The sequence below is a fragment of the Micromesistius poutassou genome, assembly GCF_964030765.1.
Source record: "Micromesistius poutassou genome assembly, chromosome: 24".
NCBI classification, from domain to species: Eukaryota; Metazoa; Chordata; class Actinopteri; order Gadiformes; family Gadidae; genus Micromesistius; species Micromesistius poutassou.
The window spans coordinates 7305215-7319175 of record NC_140294.1 but is presented as its reverse complement, the minus strand read 5'-3'; the positions used below and the strand labels follow the sequence as shown (position 1 = coordinate 7319175).

Below are 13961 nucleotides of genomic sequence, written 5' to 3'. Positions count from 1 at the left end.
TCTCCCTCACTTCCCACATTCAAATCCACTCTAAAAACCTGTCTCTTTTCCCAAGCCTACGACCTCCCCTACCCTTGACCACCTTCATCCCTGCCCCTGCCCTCGTCCCCCTGACTGTCATCACCCTTTTCGTGTTTTTTATGTCTTCCACAATGTAAGCGTCTTTGGGTCACTGAAAAGCGCTATATCAATTTCATGAATTATTATTATTATTATTATTATTATTAACAGTAGGACACGTATAGTTAAAAGCCTAAACAGCCTCGTTGGTGGATAGCAGCATAGGCTCTGTTTGATTGAATAAGGGTTGTATTTCTTGCCTACTACCTCCCACCGATCCACTGCCTCTCTGTCCTCTCCCTACCCTTCAATCACGTAATGATGATGATCTGACAATGCACGCACATCGTAAAAATAAACAAATAAGGAATGTATCACTACTTATTAATTGCTACTAATTATTATTACTACACATAGTTCATGCGTTATATAAGCACTAGCAAAAAAATAAGTGTGTTTGTTGTGTGTCAAGTTGTTAACTGATGCTATAGGTTAGACTACGACATAGTAATGTTACCAATAAAAAACATAAACATGACAACATAATTCACTATCTTGCTCGAGGAGTAATTACTCATACATGCTCACACTAATGGTTCAATGCAGTTTGAAGTTTGTTTGAAATAGCGTACCTCATCATCACCCGAAAGAAAACTCGATGAGGTAGTATTGGATGATGACATTGGATGTCATAGCTTCTTGGCACATACCGCCTACCGTAGTTGCAACCAGGTTGCAACGTCCATTTTAAAAAGCGAGCACTATTCGTTTGAATGCACTATATCATTTTACCACGAGATGGGAGTAATTCCTACTCAGTGTCCCTTTAAGCTATGTAGCTTTATCAAACATGTTTTCAACCTCACTTTACACTGCAGCACTCACAACATTGTCTTCAGGGAAAAACATTTGACATGTTTCATTTTGTTCTGTAAAATAAATCTTTATATTTTAAGAATATTGAATGTACATTTGACAGCCCTAAATCAAACTAATCAGATGCTTACACTTGTTTAAAGCTGATCTCAGGTCAGCCAGCTTCTCCTCCATTTCCATGTTCAGTGTCTCCTCCAGCTGATCCTGGGATCTCCTCACGAGGTTAGTAGGGGGAGAGACTGGTGAGGCTACAAGCAGAGGAAAGCCAAGAAGAGGTTCAATATGAAGATCCTGATTGGGAAGACATTCAAGAACATGGTGTTCAAGAACACCACCTGTGTTCGGAGCAGAGTGGAACGATCACATCGTGTTTTGGGGAGACAAAAAACATAGGATTTCATTCATGTTCTCGAGATGATTGGTCTTGTTTTAGTAACAGTGATAAAATGGCATCAATTTTGGGTTCAATTGCTCTTCAAAAAGAATATGACCGAACAGCGGTATGGGCGGTGTGGCACAGTATCATACCGGAGACATTCTGGATCATTGGACAACCCTAAGATGAATCAAACTAAACAAACACTTACACTTCTTTACATCTGGTTTAGGGACAGGCACCTTCCCCATCTCCATGTTCAGTGTCTCCTCCAGCTGATCCAGGGCTCTCCTCAAGGTCCCTACGTATGACGGAGGACGGACCTCCACCGTCGTCCAGTCCCTGGTGGGTGGAGGATCCTTCAGGGATCTGAAGGTCTGGAGGAGATGGAGGTGGTCTTCAGTGTATGAGAGCTGCTTCACCTCTGATCTTCTATTGGTCAGATCTTCTATCTCCTGCTCCAGCTCTTTGATGAGGCCTTCAGCTTCTGTCTCTGTGGATTTCAGTTTCTCTTTAACCGTTTGGTTGTGATCATCCTGGCACTTTTCAACAGAGCGCTTCAGAGCAGTGAAGACCTGCAGACCATCGGCTATCTCTTTGTCTGCGTCTGCTTTGCTACTTCCCATTGTGTCTCTGATGTCCTTAATCTTTAGTTGTCTCTCCTGGATCATCTGCTGAACTTCAGCCTCTATCTTCCCCAGCTGGGCCGTCTTCACTTCATATTCCTCCTTTAGAGGTACAACAGGATGGGACTTGTGGTCTGTCACTGTGCACAACACACACACACACACCTGTTCAGTCTGGCAGAAGAGCTCCAGAAGTCGGTCGTGTTTCTTACACACCCTGTCCTCCAGACGGTCCATAGGCTCGACCAGCTGATGTCTCTTCAGGCCTGCGACTCTCTGATGAGGCTCCAGGTGGGTTTGGCAGTAAGAGGTAAAACACGTCAGGCAGGACTTCACGGCCTTCAGCTGGGTCCCAGTACAGACGTCACAGGGAACTTCTGCTGGTTCAACACAAGGCTGCTCTTTGACTGGTGCAGAACTTCTAAACCGATCAACCATCCCTGATAAGAGGGTATTAACCCGTAGATCAGGTCTTGTGTGGAACAGCTCGGTGCAAACAGGACATTTGTACTGGACTTGGTCATCCCAGAACGTTGTAATACAGGTTCTACAGAAGTTGTGTCCACATGGTGTGGAGACTGGGCTGTTGAACACATCCAGACAGATGGAACAGGAGAAGTCCTCTTCAGACCAGGAAGTAGCAGAGGCCATTCCTAGAAAACATGGATAACAATAGTAAAATAACAGTTTGAACTTGTTCAAATGCAAGTGCTTTATACGTTATATATTTTGTTGTTTCAAGCAGAAATCTTCATCCAATAGGAGGTACAACATGAAGTCCTGCAGACAGGACAGCTTCACTGAGGATGAGGGGTCAATATTTTGGACTCACCTTACAATGTTTGTCTGATTATTTAGTTTAATTTAAATTAAAGGATTTATACATTCTCAAAGTACATTTATATCAATTATTGTCCAAAATATGGGATAAGTATGTGTCCAAAAACAACGTTTGCATAGGGTGAGAAGTCTCAGACTTCTGCCCAGTTGAAACAGCCGAGTATCACAACGCTACACTTTCACTTTTAACATGGAAGCACTTTTTCTGTCCCTGAAAACAAACTAGAGGTTCAAATACAACGTATCCAAATGACACAAAACCACAACATTGGAAGTTATTCAAATAGTCATGACGTCCGTAATCGATTAATTGCAGATTCAATCAGATTCTATCCAATATTGATTTGGTTAGGGATATGAAATATTTAAGCAATAGATCACGACTGTGGAATGTCGGGACGACGACCCCCTTAACTGTGGTATAATGAGAACATTTCACTGACTGAAGTGATCTACTGCTTTTATAAAACTGTTACGTAAGTATGGCGAAATGAAAGTCATAGACACCCTCAATTTTGAAAAAGTGAGAAAGTCGGAAAAGCATATTTTAACAAATACAAAAAAGTAGTCCCTCCTGGCTGCCTGCAAAGTGTACGGCGGTTGCTATGCAACACACTGTAGCGTCCTTCAGAGAGAAGGCTAGAGACGGTAGCTCGGTTCGCCGGCAATTTAGCCTACTATGGAGTTCACTCACCGTGTGCCTATTGCTTTACAACATTTCCACCCTCTCCAGCAATCAACATATTTTTAGGCTTCAGTGAACTATGCTATTGCTTTTATATACTGTATAACAACAGTTCAAGTTAGGCGCGGAGTGATACTGAACTCTGTAAACTGAATGGGCGTCATAGCTGCGTGTATACGCTCAATATACAACAGTTGGGAAGCAATCAGATCGCTTAAGCCACCCGTTTTATAATTTTTTATAGAACTAATGCTGTAAATTGTACAGGGAACCCTCTAACCTGAATTAACTTTGAAGGGTTTGAGACCTGCTGTCGGTTGCACCAGCAGAACGTAAAGCCGATCATAAGTTTGGGTGTAAAGCTTGCCTTAACCCTACGCTCGACGTAGCCAGTTTCAAACTAAATGTGTTCTAAATTTTGGTTGCACCACCACCATAACTTAAGTTTTAACGTTACTAGTAGTGCGTAAATTGTACCAGTGTCGCATTTAATGACGTTTAGATAATTTCAAGCCAATCATTGACAGCAAACACTGTAAACAGGAAGTAGCTGCTACTGGCAAGTTTCCACCTCATCCGAGTGATTAGCACTCAAATGAGAGGGCAAACAAAACAGTTCCACAGTCATTTATTCTCTAAAATTGACTTGGGCGTGAGGCGTGAGGTTAAGCTATTTGATGGCAGATTTTTATAATAAATTGCAGCTCATTGCTGCTTTGTATGCTATTCGTTGTGTGAGTGTCAGAGTTTTTGTCCGAGTTAGCCTCTACCTGGCTATGCATTGTATGGAATAGCTCTAGAATATTGGTTTGTACGTGGGCCGAAACCGAAATCGCGCATATAGATCTACATCATCATACTGATGAAATGGATCGATACGGTCACGGACAATCCGTTCCCGACGCAAACCGTGTTGAAACTCCTCTTCCCATTGCTCAAAAACGAATAGCCATTTTTGGTATTTCTTTATCGTTAGAATGGAACTTACACCAGCTAGAGGGGAGGTGTAAAATATAAGTTATAACTTAGTGTTACATTGAAACTATCTGCTTGGTGCAACTGCTATTTTTTTAGTAGAGTGTAAAATCGAACGTTTGGGCAATTTACGTTCACCGTAGCCTAACGGTGTGTTCACACCGCACTTCGCCCCGCGACACGTTTCAATGCAAAGTGAACGTGGAGACGCGAATCGGGCGAATTTTTTTGTCGCCGATTCGTGCGACAAGATTTGATTGACGGCGCAATGTTTTTCCACGTGAACGGCGAGTGCGTTCACGTGGATTCGCGCCGCGAAAAATTTGCTGAAGTTGAAATATTTCAACTTCTTCGCAGCATTCGCGTTGAAACAGCCAATCAGCGTTCACTCCCTGTGGGTAACGTGGGTGAAGTAACGTAAAACAGCCAATCAGCGTTCACTCCCTGGGTGACGTCACGTAACAGCCAATCAGTTCACTCCCTGGGTGAAGTAACGTAAAACAGCCAATCACCGTTCAACCGTTCAGTGAACCGCAGCTTGGAGGAGAAAGTGATTGTTGCCGTTTGCGACTCCCGCTCTATATCTACATATAATATATAAATATCTATATCATATAATATATACGATATATATATAATATCACGGCACAAAGCGGTGTGCGCCTCCGGATTATATTATTAACCCATAAACGACGGGCTCTCCCTCTTCCACAACAGGTACAGACACACATCTCGGCCATGGTTGATGAGAATGAATTGGCATGAATGACCGTTGCCAGGCAAAAAAAAAATTCGCCCCGCGAATGCACACAAAAATGCACAGCGACAGATTATGATTTGTCGCGCGGCAACATTCGCCTATTCGCGTGAATAGGCGAAATGGGACAAAGTGCGGTGTGAACACACAGTTATAGTTGTTATATATATAATCCTACACATCCATTCTCTCATCACAAAGCTGTTATAGCTGATATATAATCCTACACATCCATTCTCTCAACTCTCAGGCTTTACTATGTCTCTGCTCTAAATACAAAAACGTGACCTTATTTCCTCTCAGTCTCCAACCGGTGACCTTTGGCGTGTTAGATGAACGTGATAACCACTACACTTCAGAAACTGAAGATTCATGAGCTAACAAGTGGGTAAAAAGTTAACTTGAAGCCGGGCGGAAACACAAAGTATTTAATAAAACAAACAAGGGCAGCCTCATTAAACATGGGCTATGAAGTTGTATCTTGCGTGTAATTATAACGTAACTTAAAGTAGTCTGTCTGGTCATTTGACGTACACCAGCCTCATTAGTGTAAATCAACACTTGGTTTCCACAGTGTAGTGGCTATGACGTCAGCCTCAGGTCCCCGGTTCAAACCGGGCGGGAACGCTGTGGTTACATAACTAACAATAAAAACAATCATAGCACATCCACCTGTTAATGAAAGGGTTAAAACAAACAGAAACCTGTTACGGCTACACAACGTCTGAGGTGGTCATTCATCAACCCTGAACACTGTTTGAACACATTGTTTAATCCAGGAATTGTTGAAGGTTACCCAACCTCTCTCTCTCTCTCTCTCTCTCTCTCTCTCTCTCTCTCTCTCTCTGAATTATTCACTAAACTAATACACAGAGTTAACGATGTACTACGACAACTTGTTTATTTGAATAAAGATTTGACCTATTTGACCTGCATTCATGAATATGCAATAAAACAGCTGAAGCATGAAGCTGGAAACATTTGAAAGTGCACATCAACCTGAGAGTTAACGTAAAATTATAATAGTTTGTCTGTCTGATTATTGGGTATTTTTTGTTGCTTTTTCTCATTCCCAGCTCTCTCTCTCTCTCTTTCCTGCTCTTATCTCTCTCTCTCTCTCTCTCTCTCTCTCTCTCTCTCTCTCTCTCTCTCTCTCTCTCTCTCTCTCTCTCTCTCTCAAACTTTAACTTGTGATTTTAATATCAGGTCATTCACAGGACTTCTGTCACGTCCTTCTTTTCATTCTGAGCAACAAATGAATCACTGAACTCAGTGTTCAATTTACCACAGGTTAGTAAAGCACAACAGTGAAACATTAACTAACGTTGTATTCTCTAAAGTAAACTGTCTTTAATTGATAAGCGACACACATACACATTTCACAAGATGAGATCGTTATTATATACCAGTAACCTAAAGACAATATAAACGGTAGTAAACTGGTCATTATTATATACCAGTAACCTAAAGACAATATAAACGGTAGTAAACTGGTCATTATTATATACCAGTAACCTAAAGACAATATAAACGGTAGTAAACTGGTCATTATTATATACCAGTAACCTAAAGACAATATAAACGTAGTAAACTGGTCATTATTATATACCAGTAACGTAAAGACAATATAAACGTAGTAAACTGTCTGCCAGATCAGATGAGGAGGTCGTTTGAACGTCTCAGGGAGGAAGCGATGTTACATCATCTGGCATCACGTGACTTCAGGGAAAGAGAAGGTTTGAGACCTCAGACATGTAAGCATGCATGCACACACACACACACACACACACACACACACACACACACACACACACACACACACACAAACATACTCGAACATCTGCACGCACACACGCACAGACACATTTTAAGCGACAAGAATCACAAGAAACCTGTGATGGGGTGAGTTACAATACGATACAGGCACTCTATGTTATAAAGGCCCTACAATAAGATACACTACATGTTATAAAGGCCCTACAATAAGATACGCTACATGTTATAAAGGCCCTACAATAAGATACACTACATGTTATAAAGGCCCTACAATAAGATACGCTACATGTTATAAAGGCCCTACAATAAGATACACTACATGTTATAAAGGCCCTACAATAAGATACACTACATGTTATAAAGGCCCTACAATAAGATACACTACATGTTATAAAGGCCCTACAATAAGATACACTACATGATATAAAGGCCCTACAATAAGATACACTATGTTATAAAGGCCCTACAATAAGATACACTACATGTTATAAAGGCCCTACAATAAGATACACTACATGTTATAAAGGCCCTACAATAAGATACACTACATGTTATAAAGGCCCTACAATAAGATACACTACATGTCATAAAGGCCCTACAATAAGATACACTACATGTTATAAAGGCCCTACAATAAGATACACTACAATAAGATACACTACATGTTATAAAGGCCCTACAATAAGATACATTACATGTTATAAAGGCCCTACAATAAGATACACTACATGTTATAAAGGCCCTACAATAAGATACACTACATGTTATAAAGGCCCTACAATAAGATACACTACATGTTATAAAGGCCCTACAATAAGATACACTACATGTTATAAAGGCCCTACAATAAGATACACTACATGTTATAAAGGCCCTACAATAAGATACACTACATGTTATAAAGGCCCTACAATAAGATACACTACATGTTATAAAGGCCCTACAATAAGATACACTACATGTTATAAAGGCCCTACAATAAGATACACTACATGTTATAAAGGCCCTACAATAAGATACACTACATGTTATAAAGGCCCTACAATAAGATACACTACATGATATAAAGGCCACACCCAGGTAACACACCTGTTGGTGATGAGACAATCATGTTCTACCATGAGGATGAGAAAAACAGGGGGCCGTCAGCGAATCAAGACCCTTAAAGCAACAGTGGAGGAAATACAGCAGAGTAACGAGGAACGTGAAAATAACCAACTAGAATCATATCACCTTCATATATTATACATTCCTCTCTTATCTCCAATCATACATGTATGACCACAGGGCGGCTGAAGCAGAAGGCCATGAAGGCGCTCACCTGCGGAGCCCCACCTTCAACAGAAGGAAGTCAAACCCAGGAATCATTTACTAAGATAAACGGCCGGGCGCCCTGCCCATAGTGTTCCTGGAGGAGACCGATGAACAAAGAAATAAAGAAACGCACTTTTCCCCCTTGTTCCTCACCATGTTTCATCTGCCCTGGTGAACTCTCAGCCAGAAACACATTCCTTTAATCTCATAGAGCAGCTGAAACACTGGGTTCACTGGCTCTTTAATATAATCCCAATCCAAGACACACACACACACACACGCTGCTTGGTTATTAGTTTTCACACAAACTTAGAGTGAACAGCAGCCACATATTGTCACACTGCTACCGCACACTTTAGCTACCTCTCTCTCTCTACACCTCACTCTATCTACCCCTCACTCTTACTATCTCTCTCACTACACCTCACTCTATCTACCCCTCACTCTTACTATCTCTCTCTCACTACACCTCACTCTCGCTACCTTTCTCACAACCTCTTTCTGCCTCTCTCTCTCTCTACCCCTCTCTGTATCTCCACTTCTCTCACAGTACCCCTCTCTCTCTCTCTACCCATCGCTCGCTCTCTCTCTCTCTCTCTCTCTTTCTCTCGCTCTACCCGCCTCTCTCTCTCTCTCTCTCTCTCTCTCTCTCTCTCTCTCTCTCTCTCTCTCTCTCTCTCTCTCTCTCTCTGAAACATTAACTAACGTTGCAGGGTTGCCAACTCTCAAGCTCAACTCACGCTTTGTCACGCTCTCACGCACACGCCAAAAAAAAACAAAAAAAACTCCCGTTAATTTTCTGTTGATGACTAGACTAGACTAGACCACATTGTATTGTTTTTAATGAAAGGGGGAGTTGAAGACATCTCCCTACAACGTCCCAGTTGATCCGCTGAAAACGTTGCGTCTGCTTCTGTTGCAAACCCCCCCCCCCCCCCCCCCCCCCAAGAAGTCCAGCCGCGGACCAAACCACCGAGTCTCACTCCAGCCAAAAACCAAAAGTTGGCAACCCTTACGTTGTATTCTCTAAAGTAAACTCATTATTACCAGTAACCTAAAGACAATATAAACGGTAGTACACTGGTCATTATTATATACCAGTAACCTAAAGACAATATAAACGGTAGTAAACTGGTCATTATTATATACCAGTAACCTAAAGACAATATAAACGGTAGTAAACTGGTCATTATTATATACCAGTAACCTAAAGACAATATAAACGGTAGTAAACTGGTTATTATTATATACCAGTAACCTAAAGACAATATAAACGGTAGTAAACTGGTTATTATTATATACCAGTAACCTAAAGACAATACAAACGGTAGTAAACTGGTTATTATTATTATATACCATAACCTAAAGACAATATAAACGGTAGTAAACTGGTTATTATTATATACCAGTGACCTAAAGACAATATAAACGGTAGTAAACTGGTTATTATTATATACCAGTAACCTAAAGACAATATAAACGGTAGTAAACTGGTCATTATTATATACCAGTAACCTAAAGACAATATAAACGGTAGTAAACTGGTTGATCATTATTATCTTATCTTACCTTATCTATTCTGGGATTAAAATGCGTCCAAACGGTATAAAGTGAAAGATTGATCTTCAGATTCAGATAACTCATAGGAGCATCGGGTACCTTACAGGAACCGCCCCCACCCCCTCTCTGTGATAGCCAATCACAGCCTCGGATACATAACAGGAACCGCCCCCTCTCTGTGATAGCCAATCACAGCCTCGGATACATAACAGTAACAGTAATTTATGTAGTAGTTTGGGAGCCTTCAGAAACGCGCACACACGCACACGCGCTTACACGCAGTGGGCTGGAGTCGATCAAACTGGAGGAGAAACACGAGGCGATTATTATAACACAAGGCGAATTATTTACAATAGCAATCTCATACTTGCCAACTCTCCCGATTCACACGGGAGACTCCCGTTTTCACCCGTTAATCTCCCGATTTTACAGTGACGGAAACAATTAAGATTGTGCGGGATTCGCAGTATCTGGCAACCCTGGCCTGCCTGCGCGCCAGCCGGTGACGTGACTCAGTCACTCGCTGGAGGCAGTGATACGCCAAGTAGCGTTGATAAAGGGAACAAGGATTAAGGCGTGGACGTTCACACACTCACTCAGGTGCACACAGTTCAGTGTCCACTTTTCCACATTGTGTACAATGTTGTTTTTCTGTGTGTTGGAGCTATTTATTTAGTTGTAGTACTTAGTGCTGTTTAGTTTATTATTTTGTTTAGTGAGTATTTAGTTTTTGGTTATTCTCAGTCAATTTGCTTGATTTCATTATGATTAGATTTCTATTAGTATTCTAGTTTATTATTTGTTTACTTTAGGTGTTTCTTGTTTATTATTTGTGTTTTGTTTCATTTGGGCATGGTAGGGGGGCACCTGAAGTTATATAGGTAGGCTGTCGGTAAGGGACCAGCATGCACCTGGGTGGGCAAATGGTTTTTTACCGGAGCGGGAGAGGCACAGGAATTTTCTTTGTTCTTTGTTTGCTCGCTGTTTGGTTAAATAAACCACGCTTTTTGTTGAAACTGGACATCTGTTTGGACATTATGTTTTTCCCATCCGCGTACACCACAACCCATGGTGCAACAGTGGCCCTTTGATTAGTATAATTTGAAGTTTGATTTGATACTTTTATCTGTTTGACAATCGGCTGCTACATAAGTAAAAAACCTGCCCTTGGACTCAAAGGAAATAAGCTTCAACACTGGACTTGTTGCATTGTGCGCATTATGGACGAATGGAAAGCAGAGATTGTTTAATCACCTTTTGGACTCAGCCACGGCGCGCATGCTGCTTCTGGCCCAGATCGACAAGACGTTCAACCTTCTCAAAGAAACCGGTATGTGATATAACTGTAAAAAGCTGTAATGGAAAACGGCCAAACGAGTGGAGTTTGACACAGTATCTCACAATACATGGAGTTCAATGAGTGCATGGTTGAATCGCTACATGTCTACTTTTACGCACGGCCACGGCGCATTCATTCATTCATAAAAAGCCGGCCGCAGTGTGTGTTTGTTTGATGAAGAGGATCTGTTGGTCAATAAGCATTGTGTGTTTGCAACTTGCTCTTATGTGCGTTTGTGGACTGTCATTGGTGTAATAAAAAAGGAAAGAAAGCAATTAAAAGAAACGGAAAAATGTCTGATGTTGCTGCAACGGAGGCTGAAGAGCCGTCATCAAAAAGAGTTGTTAAAATGTCTTCTAAAGGAATGGAATACAGTGTGATAAGGTATCAGGAAAAAAGGAGTGCAAAATGCAAACAAGCTAAAAGATGCATGGAACATATGAGTGCGTTGATGGCATCAATACAAAACGTTGATTCAGTAAAGAATGAGCTTGCTGTGTTCATGCAATGTTACCAAGACGCAAATGAATCCCATACATCTTTTATGAGTCTACCTTTGCCCAAAGATGAAGTTGAAAGGCAAAGCAAATACTTCTTGGAAAAAATGACAATGTTTTGTGATTTCACTGACAACGTAAAAGGCTGGCTCTTTGATGCGGGTCATCCATATGTTGAAACAAATAAAGACGATCCTGACAATCAATGTGTTGCTGATGGAATACATCCTGAAGATAGTGCCTCCAATGTTGCAAGTATAAAATCAAGTTCGCTAAGATCACACTCCCGACTATCACGGAGTTCATCAACATCATCTGCACGCATCAAAGCTGAGGCCGATAAGGCAACGCTTGTGGAGCGCATCGCTGCGCAAAAAAGGAAACATCAAATAGAAGCACAACAGGAAAAACTGAGGAGAGAAAAGGAACAACTTGAGCTTGAAACGGAACTGGCAGCAACAAAGGCAAAGCTTCAAGTCTTGGAAATCCGTTCACAGTGTGGCTCAAAACATTCAAACGGCATGAACTCTTATTTTGAAAGGAACAACTCTCATGGTGCGAGTGAATTAAATCCCCATGCCAACACCTTTGTGCCTGATAAAATGAATAAAAAAGATCATGCTCTTGGTTTGTCTGCTCCTGAACTCCAACCACCAGTGGTTAAGCCTAAACAAAAACAGATTAAACAAATGGATGAAATGACATTAAGGGTTGAAGCTCCAGTTCATGTGATGCAAACTGTAAATGGAACTCAAATGGGACATGCTCACCATCAAACTGCTCTGACTGACAACCATCAAAATGACATTGTGAACATTATGCAAAGACAAAATGACATTGCTGCGTTGCTTGTCCAACAACATCTGTGCTCTAACCTCCCATCTAGGAATATCCCTGTTTTTGATGGAGACCCACTCCAATACAGGTCTTTCATCAGAGCTTTTGAAAATGGAGTGGAGGAGAAAACAGACAATTGGAGTGACTGTTTGCACTTTCTTGAACAGTACACCAGGGGGCAGCCAAAAGACCTGGTGCACAGTTGTCAGCACTTGCCTTCAGAGCAGGGATACCACCGAGCCAAGAGTCTTCTTGCGGAGCACTTTGGAAATGAACACAAAATTGCAGCTGCATACATGGAAAAAATACTTACCTGGACACCTGTAAAAAGTGAGGACATTAAAGGGTTGCAATCATTCTCTTTGTTTCTACGTGGATGTTCAAACTTAACAGAGCAACTGATGAACATGAAAGAGCTGGACTTACCATCTAACATGAGGAGCATCATTGTGAAACTTCCTTACAAGTTAAGGGAAAGATGGAGAAATGTTGCTTGTGATCTGCAAGAACGAAGAGGTAACAGAGCAATGTTCGCTGATCTTGTTGGTTTTATTGAAAGACAAGTCAAAATTGCTTCAGATCCAGTTTTTGGCAACATTCAAGACCCACAGCTCACCAACTCCAAAGCTTCCACTGTTAGTCACTTCAAACAAAGGAAAAAGGGAAGCAGCTTTGCTACTAACGTCACTACAGTAAAGGATGGAGTCATAACTCAACATACAGGAAACAAGATCAAGTCCTCCACTCTCAACTGCCTGTTCTGTTCACAAGTTAATCATTCAATGGACCAATGCTCACAGTTCAAGATGACAGTACACAGGGACAAGATTAATTTCATTAAAGAAAAAGGAATCTGTTTTGGTTGCCTGAAAAAAGGCCACACTAGCAAATACTGCAGGAGTCGTTTGGATTGCAACGTGTGTCACCAAAAGCACCCAAGTGTCCTTCATATAGAGCGTCAGGATAAAGCCACACCCTCTGATCAACAGTCTGTGAGCTCTTCAAATGTTTCACCTGCAGTGTTTCAGACCTGTGGCCATATTGGGGCCGGTCATGAAGATGCCTCCATTTTTTCTATTGTTGCAGTCAAAGTCAAGAGTCAGAGGAGCAACAAAACTGTGCAGACGTATGCTTTCTTGGATCCTGGGAGCTCAGGAACATTTTGTACGGAGAACTTGGCAAGAAAATTGAATGTGAGAGGTAAAAGGACAAGTATTCTGTTAAGAACAATGGGTCAAAAGAAGATAGTAAATGCTCATGTGTTGTCAGGTCTGGAAGTGTCTGGTCTGAATATGAATGACTTTATTGAGTTACCTGATGTTTTAACACAAAAGAACATGCCTGTCTCATCACTCAATATTCCACGACAAGAGGACGTTGATCAGTGGTCGTATCTCAAGGCTGTTCAACTTCATGACATTGAGGAAGGTGTTGATCTGCTCA

The 13961-nt window shown here is 41.4% G+C and overlaps 2 protein-coding genes across 9 annotated transcripts in view; both read right to left on the bottom strand.

The window, feature by feature from the left end:
- The window catches only part of LOC311369525 (E3 ubiquitin/ISG15 ligase TRIM25-like), a 67148-nt gene that overhangs the window by 26412 nt on the left and 26775 nt on the right, over positions 1–13961 (bottom strand). The window lies entirely within an intron of this gene.
- On the bottom strand, positions 1042–2742 carry LOC311369697 (E3 ubiquitin/ISG15 ligase TRIM25-like; the record flags this gene model as incomplete). Its single annotated transcript, XM_084487916.1, has 2 exons — positions 1524–2742; positions 1042–1184 (listed from the first exon to the last, which is right to left on the bottom strand). The coding sequence occupies exons 1-2, from the start codon at positions 2587–2589 to the stop codon at positions 1042–1044; spliced, it is 1209 nt and encodes a 402-aa protein (XP_084344042.1). The 5' UTR covers positions 2590–2742.